Source organism: Mytilus californianus, unplaced genomic scaffold (genome assembly GCF_021869535.1).
Source record: "Mytilus californianus isolate M0D057914Y unplaced genomic scaffold, xbMytCali1.0.p SCAF_6, whole genome shotgun sequence".
Classification (NCBI taxonomy): Eukaryota; Metazoa; Mollusca; class Bivalvia; order Mytilida; family Mytilidae; genus Mytilus; species Mytilus californianus.
This window is the reverse complement of record NW_026262712.1, coordinates 115,386,005-115,397,639: the sequence shown is the minus strand read 5'-3', so window position 1 is coordinate 115,397,639 and position 11,635 is coordinate 115,386,005. Positions and strand designations below refer to the sequence as shown.

Below are 11,635 nucleotides of genomic sequence, written 5' to 3'. Positions count from 1 at the left end.
GACCTTGACCTCATTTTCATGGTTCATTGCTTATATATGTTAAGTTTTTGTGTTTTGGTCTGTTTTTCTTAAACTTTAAGCAATAGGTCAACTATATTTGGTGTATGGAACGATTGTAAGGTGTATATGTCTGTCTGGCAGGAATCATCTGACCTTCACCTCTTTTTCATAGTTCATTGGTCAATGTTCAGTTTTCCTGGTTAACTTTGTTTCTTAGATACTATAAGCAATAGGTCAACTATATTTGTTGCATGGAATGATTTTAAGGTGTACATGTCTGTCTGGCAGGGTTCATCTGACCTTGACTTCATTTTCTTGGTTCATTGGTCAATATAGAATTTCCATGGTTTGGTCAGATTCTTTTATACTATAAGCAATAGGTCATCTATATTCTGTAGATGTAATGATTGTATTAAAGGTGTACATGTATTTCCGGCTTGGTTTATGTGATACTTGTAGTAAAACTTTATATGTAGGACTATCAACATAAAATCAATGGTCAGTATACTGTAAATTCAGAAATTATTGCGTGCATTTATTATTGCAATTTTTGAAGAATTAACAAATATGCGAGTTTAATTATTGCGATTTTAGGAAAAGCTACTTACAGATATATGTATTTTATATCAGAGTTCTTATTATTGCGATACTCAAGTAGTCGCATTATTCGCATTAATAAAAACCTTGCAATAATTTCGGAATTTACAGTAGTAGGCGAGACATTTCATGTGCACTCATGTTTGGGATAATTTTGTCCGTTTTAGCTGATATTCCCTGGAATGATGGGTTTTTCTAAGTTATACTTATTTTGAGAAATCTTACTGGTCAACCTGTCCATTTAAGTCATGGACCCATTAGTTATTTCATGAAATCTAGATTGAAAAGAAATTAGGTTCTTATGAACTATAAACCTGAGAAATGGATGTAACACCACACTCTGATGTGACCTAGTAAGAACATCTCAATATAATACTTACCAATATTTTACCTATAATACAGGAATACTGGACGTAGAATACCAGAACTCCACAGACAATGTGGCAGCTCACTGGCATGGATTTATAGATACAGAGTCGAGTATACTGTCATACTACTGGTGTGTAGGGGAGACAACCCATGTACACAGAATTTACGCCAATACAGAATGTAGTGTTTTACCATGGACTAACGTTGGACTTCACACTTCTGTATCAAAGAATCTATCTATAGAGATATCACAGGGTAGGTTAATGTGGATTAATATAACATGTCAATGTTAATGCTAAGTCAAAACATCTAGAAATGGCTTCTTTCAAAACAGAACAAAATTAAAGTAGGCATTTTGAAACAAAATTACTGAATATACTATGAATAAGCTATGTATATATTAGACGAATTATATGTATATATATGTATATAAAGATTTTAGAACATCTGTTGTTCGACCTGCTAGTCAAATGCGTTTTGTTAAAATATACTTTTTCACTTTTTTGGTCTTTTGGAAAATGTTGTTTGTGCTGTATATAGACAACTCTACCAAGAAATTTGTTTTGCATGCACACGTATAAGGCAATCATAGGTTTGAACGTTTTTTTCAATTTAGACTTGTTTATATATATAAAGATAATTTATGAAGTATCTTATTTATTTGTTGTTATAATATCTATTTTAGGAATCACAATTTACAGTAAAGTGTATGCTATTGATAGTGTCGGCAGAAGATCATCCATTGTTGTCTCTGATGGGGTTATAATTGACATAACTCCTCCTATTCCAGAAAAGTTCATTCATGCTTCAGAAATTCTTGGAAATAATACATCATTTGAAATCACTGGTGGGGATGATATTACGTTTGAAAATGTTAGTTCTACTGATATTTGTATGGTTTCGGATAGTTACCATCCATTGTCATGGATTCCTTCGACAATAACTTGTATGGCTGTGGTGTCGTCTGATGTTAATTTAGCTAAAGATGGTCGATCATTTTTGTTCATAAGAGGAAATGTTCAGCAGCAGTTAGATCAAGTGAGGGCAGGATATCTATACAAAGTCTCATTTTTCTCCAGCCATTTGCCAATAACAGATTCTGTTGGAGCAAACAAAGAAGGGTTTATACAGCTTAATGATGTAAAACATATATTCCTGATCTACACAAAGCCGTATCGTCATGATGGACATGGACAGGGAAACAGTCGTGAGACAATCTCCTGGCATGCTCACACATTCTATTTCCAAGCCACCAATGACCATGCAAATATCACAATCGGAAGTATCGACATGACTACAGGGATATTTTTAGATGATCTTTCTGTACAGGAAGTTAACTTAACAACTGGCGCTACAAGTGGCCATGTGCTTGGTCATGTTGTTTATTTACATGAATGGAGTTCTATCCATGGATCATGGAGTTTCACAGATCTGGAATCAACAGTAGTAGATTACACATGGGCTATAGGTAAATACATTTTTAAACTTTGGTTATGTTGTGGCTTATGCAGAGGGAGGTACACTGATCCAACCATTTAAAACTGTTGAACTGATTTACTTTGTTTATGTAACGTAGGTTATGCAGAGGTGTCAACGTATATTTGTTCCACCTAACAGAAGTTCCTTTGTGAAAGAAACTTTGTGATAATAATACCATAATATCTGTTCCTGTTGGAATAAATATTCTATACTCTTTATTCCGTAAGGAACAAATACTGGAATATTTGTTCCAGTGGAAATAATATTACGGTATATTTCTTCCACTTGGATCTTATGTTATGAAGGAACTTCTATTTCATGATGGAGGGAGGTACACAGGTCCAACCGTTCAGAAGTGTGGGACTGATTAACTTTGTTTTTGATTCAGCCATGCTGGATCTATGTGATCACTCTGGATTTGGAGATGGTGCAGAATTCTAAGTTGAAGACATATCATGAAAATAATAATGTGTTTCTATGACTTCCTGAAACTTTATACACCATTTTAATCATTAACTGCCAACTTTTAATATGTTATTAGTCCTTACATTAAGAAAAGGTTGGGCGAACAACTTCTTTATTTTAGATATACACTTAATTTTAGTTCATTTATATGTTTCGGAGTTTAGTGTGACGTCCATTTTCACTGAACTAGCACACAATTTTAGTTAGGGGCCAGCTGAGGACCACCTCCGGGTGCTGGATTTTCTCGCTGCATAGAGACGTCGACCCATTGGTGGCCTTCGGCTGTTGTCTGCTCTTTGGTCGGGTTGTTGTCTCTTTGGCATATTCCCCATTTCCATTCTCAATTTTACTTGCATGTAGTTCCTTTATGAATCAAAATTTATATTAAATTGCCATTTATTAATTAATGTGGAAAAGTGATTTATCAAATTTAAGCAGTTGATAAGAATTATGAAAATGTTTTATGAGTATCTTATGTTTGTGTAAGCCATTGAATAGAATTTGGTTCAAGATGTGTATTTATATTAAAGTTGATTCCCACACTTTTTTGAAATGCTATTATTCCCATTCTTTCAAATAAGAGTATTGGTACATTACTAGTATGATTATCAACTGTCATGATTTTCAAACAATTACGCTCAAAGGTGTAAGTATTAATTGAAATCAACTCCATTCTAATGCAGTCTTATTTGACCACAGTTGATATCATGACAGTTGACAATCATACTGGTATTGAGGTTAAGAATTTGTGTATTCAATTTATTACACATCTAACTGAATACACAAAGTCTTGACCTGAATAGTGTACCTATTATTTATTTTGATCAACACTACATAAATTATTCTGCAAATTTTGTGTGAAAGCTGACTGATTAATGAGATATGGTTTTTTTCAAAGAAAAGACTAAAAATAAAATATGTATAAAAAATGCAACCAGATTTTATTTCACTTGTAAAATCAGTGTCATAATCATCTGATATAAGTTGATAATTAAGGTCTTTTTAAGTAACAATTATCAGTAATTTGGTTGAAACAATAAACACAATTGCACAACTCTTACCTGAGCATTTTCTGCAATAAAATGTATTTGTATATTCCCCATTATATTGCTATTTATCAGCAATTGGAATTATTTCAGCATTAGGTATTTGCATGTATATTTGAATACAGAAAATGTATTTTTTTTCTTAATAAAGAATGAACACCAATTTAGATAAAAATTAGTTATTTTGTTGTTGTTGAGAAAGGGCATTTTCAATGCCTCTTTCTGGAAATAATTAAGCCAATTAATATTTTTATGGCATATAAAAAATATGCTACAGGCTGTTGAAGATTTCCCTTAATATTCTTGTCAAAATCATTGAATTGCAAATGTTTCTAAAAAAAAGATGTGTAAACAAATCTGACAGTGCCTTCAAATGAAATACCAAAATAAATTGCACCAATATTTCAAAATTCTCCATCTTTGGGCAATAGAATAGAAATTTTACAGTGAGATTATGGAAATTAAAATTACAAAAGAAATATTGAAAGTGTGGTCAGAAAAAATGTCAGACTAGCTACAAAATTGGCTGGATCACAACATCTATGATGCTTTGATTATTTTGTAGGTTATGCAGAGGGAGGTACACACATCCAACTGTTCAGAAGTGTGGGACTGAATAACTTTGTTTATGTTGTAGGTTATGCAGAGGGAGGTACACAGATCCAACCATTCAGAAGTGTGGGATTGATGAACTTTGCCTTTAACAACAATGTAACACTGGTCCACAACACCTATATTTATGTGACAGCTATAGCCACTAATGCTGCAGGGTTGAGGGGTGTGTCATTTTCTAATCCCATACTGGTAGACCTGACACCACCTAATATTAGATTTGTTAATGATGGAGCAGGTAAATAAATTTTATGAATGTGAAGAACTATTTTAGTTTTATTACAAATATACAAATATGAATAACAGGAAATGAAGTCTACACATCAACAAGGCAGCAACCTAACAATGTAAAAAGCAGAAACATTTAGAAGTCAACATTCATATAGCTTTCTATGCAGTATGGGTTTTTCTCATTGTTGAAGTCCGTACAGTGAATTGTACTTTTACAATCTTTAATTAAAATATTGGTGTTTATATATGTCAACCTAATAGCCTGAACCTAAAAATAGATGCGAATAAATATAACAGAGATTATCAACAGAAACATCCCCAAATGAATAAATCATTGAGAAAGTGAATAAATATTACAGAGACTATCTACAGAAACATCCCCAAATGACTAAAACATTGAGAGAGTGAATAAATATTACAGAGACTATCTACAGAAACATCCCCAAATGACTAAATCATTGAGAAAGTGAATAAATATTACAGAGACTATCTACAGAAACATCCTCAAATGACTAAAACATTGAGAAAGTGAATAAATATTACAGAGACTACAGAAACATCCCCAAATGACTAAAACATTGAGAGAGTGAATAAATATTACAGAGACTATCTACAGAAACATCCCCAAATGACTAAAACATTGAGAGAGTGAATAAATATTACAGAGACTATCTACAGAAACATCCCCAAATGACTAAAACACTGAGAGAGTGAATAAATATTACAGAGACTATCTACAGAAACATCCCCAAATGACTAAAACATTGAGACAGTGAATAAATATTACAGAGACTATCTACAGAAACATCCCCAAATGACTAAAACATTGAGAAAGTGAATAAATATTACAGAGACTATCTACAGAAACATCCCCAAACGACTAAAACATTGAGAAAGTGAATAAATATTACAGAGACTATCTACAGAAACATCCCCAAATGACTAAAACATTGAGAAAGTGAATAAATATTACAGAGACTATCTACAGAAACATCCTCAAATGACTAAAACATTGAGAGAGTGAATAAATATTACAGAGACTATCTACAGAAACATCCCCAAATGACTAAAACATTGAGAAAGTGAATAAATATTACAGAGACTATCTACAGAAACATCCCCAAATGACTAAAACATTGAGACAGTGAATAAATATTACAGAGACTATCTACAGAAACATCCCCAAATGACTAAAACATTGAGAAAGTGAATAAATATTACAGAGACTATCTACAGAAACATCCTCAAATGACTAAAACATTGAGAGAGTGAATAAATATTACAGAGACTATCTACAGAAACATCCCCAAATGACTAAAACATTGAGAAAGTGAATAAATATTACAGAGACTACAGAAACATCCCCAAATGACTAAAACATTGAGAGAGTGAATAAATATTACAGAGACTATCTACAGAAACATCCCCAAATGACTAAAACAGGGAGAAAGTGAATAAATATTACAGAGACTATCTACAGAAACATCCTCAAATGACTAAAACATTGAGAGAGTGAATAAATATTACAGAGACTATCTACAGAAACATCCCCAAATGACTAAAACATTGAGAAAGTGAATAAATATTACAGAGACTACAGAAACATCCCCAAATGACTAAAACATTGAGACAGTGAATAAATATTACAGAGACTATCTACAGAAACATCCCCAAATGACTAAAACATTGAGAAAGTGAATAAATATCACAGAGACTATCTACAGAAACATCCTCAAATGACTAAAACATTGAGAAAGTGAATAAATATTACAGAGACTATCTACAGAAACATCCTCAAATGACTAAAACATTGAGAGAGTGAATAAATATTACAGAGATTATCTACAGAAACATCCCCAAATGACTAAAACATTGAGACAGTGAATAAATATTACAGAGACTACAGAAACATCCCCAAATGACTAAAACATTGAGAAAGTGAATAAATATTACAGAGACTATCTTCAGAAACATCCTCAAATGACTAAAACATTGAGAAAGTGAATAAATATTACAGAGACTATCTACAGAAACATCCCCTAATGACTAAAACATTGAGACAGTGAATAAATATTACAGAGACTACAGAAACATCCCCAAATGACTAAAACAGGGAGAAAGTGAATAAATATCACAGAGACTATCTACAGAAACATCCCCAAATGACTAAAACATTGAGAAAGTGAATAAATATTACAGAGACTATCTACAGAAACATCCTCAAATAACTAAAACATTGAGAAAGTGAATAAATATTACAGAGACTATCTACAGAAACATCCCCAAATGACTAAAACATTGAGAAAGTGAATAAATATTACAGAGACTATCTACAGAAACATCCTCAAATGACTAAAACATTGAGAGAGTGAATAAATATTACAGAGACTATCTACAGAAACATCCCCAAATGACTAAAACATTGAGAAAGTGAATAAATATTACAGAGACTACAGAAACATCCCCAAATGACTAAAACATTGAGAGAGTGAATAAATATTACAGAGACTATCTACAGAAACATCCTCAAATGACTAAAACATTGAGAGAGTGAATAAATATTACAGAGATTATCTACAGAAACATCCCCAAATGACTAAAACACTGAGAGAGTGAATAAATATTACAGAGACTATCTACAGAAACATCCCCAAATGACTAAAACATTGAGACAGTGAATAAATATTACAGAGACTATCTACAGAAACATCCCCAAATGACTAAAGCATTGAGAAAGTGAATAAATATTACAGAGACTATCTACAGAAACATCCCCAAACGACTAAAACATTGAGAAAGTGAATAAATATTACAGAGACTATCTACAGAAACATCCCCAAATGACTAAAACATTGAGAAAGTGAATAAATATTACAGAGACTATCTACAGAAACATCCTCAAATGACTAAAACATTGAGAGAGTGAATAAATATTACAGAGACTATCTACAGAAACATCCCCAAATGACTAAAACATTGAGAAAGTGAATAAATATTACAGAGACTATCTACAGAAACATCCCCAAATGACTAAAACATTGAGACAGTGAATAAATATTACAGAGACTATCTACAGAAACATCCCCAAATGACTAAAACATTGAGAAAGTGAATAAATATTACAGAGACTATCTACAGAAACATCCTCAAATGACTAAAACATTGAGAGAGTGAATAAATATTACAGAGACTATCTACAGAAACATCCCCAAATGACTAAAACATTGAGAAAGTGAATAAATATTACAGAGACTACAGAAACATCCCCAAATGACTAAAACATTGAGAGAGTGAATAAATATTACAGAGACTATCTACAGAAACATCCCCAAATGACTAAAACAGGGAGAAAGTGAATAAATATTACAGAGACTATCTACAGAAACATCCTCAAATGACTAAAACATTGAGAGAGTGAATAAATATTACAGAGACTATCTACAGAAACATCCCCAAATGACTAAAACATTGAGAAAGTGAATAAATATTACAGAGACTACAGAAACATCCCCAAATGACTAAAACATTGAGACAGTGAATAAATATTACAGAGACTATCTACAGAAACATCCCCAAATGACTAAAACATTGAGAAAGTGAATAAATATTACAGAGACTATCTACAGAAACATCCTCAAATGACTAAAACATTGAGAGAGTGAATAAATATTACAGAGATTATCTACAGAAACATCCCCAAATGACTAAAACATTGAGACAGTGAATAAATATTACAGAGACTACAGAAACATCCCCAAATGACTAAAACATTGAGAAAGTGAATAAATATTACAGAGACTATCTTCAGAAACATCCTCAAATGACTAAAACATTGAGAAAGTGAATAAATATTACAGAGACTATCTACAGAAACATCCCCTAATGACTAAAACATTGAGACAGTGAATAAATATTACAGAGACTACAGAAACATCCCCAAATGACTAAAACAGGGAGAAAGTGAATAAATATCACAGAGACTATCTACAGAAACATCCCCAAATGACTAAAACATTGAGAAAGTGAATAAATATTACAGAGACTATCTACAGAAACATCCTCAAATAACTAAAACATTGAGAAAGTGAATAAATATTACAGAGACTATCTACAGAAACATCCCCAAATGACTAAAACAGGGAGAAAGTGAATAAACATTACAGAGACTATCTACAGAAACATCCTCAAATGACTAAAACATTGAGAAAGTGAATAAATATTACAGAGACTATCTACAGAAACATCCCCAAATGACTAAAACATTGAGACAGTGAATAAATATTACAGAGACTACAGAAACATCCCCAAATGACTAAAACAGGGAGAAAGTGAATAAATATTACAGAGACTATCTACAGAAACATCCCCAAACGACTAAAACATTGAGAAAGTGAATAAATATTACAGAGACTATCTACAGAAACATCCCCAAATGACTAAAACATTGAGAAAGTGAATAAATATTACAGAGACTATCTACAGAAACATCCCCAAATGACTAAAACATTGAGAGGGTGAATAAGTATTACAGAGACTATCTACAGAAACATCCCCAAATGACTAAAACATTGAGACAGTGAATAAATATTACAGAGACTACAGAAACATCCCCAAATGACTAAAACAGGGAGAAAGTGAATAAATATTACAGAGACTATCTACAGAAACATCCCCAAACGACTAAAACATTGAGAAAGTGAATAAATATTACAGAGACTATCTACAGAAACATCCCCAATGACTAAAACATTGAAACAGTGAATAAATATTACAGAGACTATCTACAGAAACATCCCCAAATGACTAAAACATTGAGAAAGTGAATAAATATTACAGAGACTATCTACAGAAACATCCTCAAATGACTAAAACATTGAGAGAGTGAATAAATATTACAGAGACTATCTACAGAAACATCCCCAAATGACTAAAACATTGAGAAAGTGAATAAATATTACAGAGACTACAGAAACATCCCCAAATGACTAAAACATTGAGAGAGTGAATAAATATTACAGAGACTATCTACAGAAACATCCCCAAATGACTAAAACAGGGAGAAAGTGAATAAATATTACAGAGACTATCTACAGAAACATCCTCAAATGACTAAAACATTGAGAGAGTGAATAAATATTACAGAGACTATCTACAGAAACATCCCCAAATGACTAAAACATTGAGAAAGTGAATAAATATTACAGAGACTACAGAAACATCCCCAAATGACTAAAACATTGAGACAGTGAATAAATATTACAGAGACTATCTACAGAAACATCCCCAAATGACTAAAACATTGAGAAAGTGAATAAATATCACAGAGACTATCTACAGAAACATCCTCAAATGACTAAAACATTGAGAAAGTGAATAAATATTACAGAGACTATCTACAGAAACATCCTCAAATGACTAAAACATTGAGAGAGTGAATAAATATTACAGAGATTATCTACAGAAACATCCCCAAATGACTAAAACATTGAGACAGTGAATAAATATTACAGAGACTACAGAAACATCCCCAAATGACTAAAACATTGAGAAAGTGAATAAATATTACAGAGACTATCTTCAGAAACATCCTCAAATGACTAAAACATTGAGAAAGTGAATAAATATTACAGAGACTATCTACAGAAACATCCCCTAATGACTAAAACATTGAGACAGTGAATAAATATTACAGAGACTACAGAAACATCCCCAAATGACTAAAACAGGGAGAAAGTGAATAAATATCACAGAGACTATCTACAGAAACATCCCCAAATGACTAAAACATTGAGAAAGTGAATAAATATTACAGAGACTATCTACAGAAACATCCTCAAATAACTAAAACATTGAGAAAGTGAATAAATATTACAGAGACTATCTACAGAAACATCCCCAAATGACTAAAACATTGAGAAAGTGAATAAATATTACAGAGACTATCTACAGAAACATCCTCAAATGACTAAAACATTGAGAGAGTGAATAAATATTACAGAGACTATCTACAGAAACATCCCCAAATGACTAAAACATTGAGAAAGTGAATAAATATTACAGAGACTACAGAAACATCCCCAAATGACTAAAACATTGAGAGAGTGAATAAATATTACAGAGACTATCTACAGAAACATCCTCAAATAACTAAAACATTGAGAAAGTGAATAAATATTACAGAGACTATCTACAGAAACATCCTCAAATGACTAAAACATTGAGAGAGTGAATAAATATTACAGAGACTATCTACAGAAACATCCCCAAATGACTAAAACATTGAGAAAGTGAATAAATATTACAGAGACTACAGAAACATCCCCAAATGACTAAAACATTGAGAGAGTGAATAAATATTACAGAGACTATCTACAGAAACATCCCCAAATGACTAAAACAGGGAGAAAGTGAATAAATATTACAGAGACTATCTACAGAAACATCCTCAAATGACTAAAACATTGAGAGAGTGAATAAATATTACAGAGACTATCTACAGAAACATCCCCAAATGACTAAAACATTGAGAAAGTGAATAAATATTACAGAGACTACAGAAACATCCCCAAATGACTAAAACATTGAGACAGTGAATAAATATTACAGAGACTATCTACAGAAACATCCCCAAATGACTAAAACATTGAGAAAGTGAATAAATATCACAGAGACTATCTACAGAAACATCCTCAAATGACTAAAACATTGAGAAAGTGAATAAATATTACAGAGACTATCTACAGAAACATCCTCAAATGACTAAAACATTGAGAGAGTGAATAAATATTACAGAGATTATCTACAGAAACATCCCCAAATGACTAAAACATTGAGAC

The 11,635-nt window shown here is 32.0% G+C and overlaps 1 protein-coding gene across 1 annotated transcript in view; it reads left to right on the top strand.

Moving 5' to 3' along the window:
- The window catches only part of LOC127706737 (uncharacterized), a 125,864-nt gene that overhangs the window by 97,919 nt on the left and 16,310 nt on the right, over positions 1-11,635 (top strand). Inside the window, exons 48-50 of the mRNA XM_052211396.1 lie at positions 1,000-1,221; positions 1,652-2,434; positions 4,594-4,806. Coding sequence (XP_052067356.1) covers positions 1,000-1,221; positions 1,652-2,434; positions 4,594-4,806 — 1,218 coding nt within the window. The remainder of the gene's footprint in view (positions 1-999; positions 1,222-1,651; positions 2,435-4,593; positions 4,807-11,635) is intronic.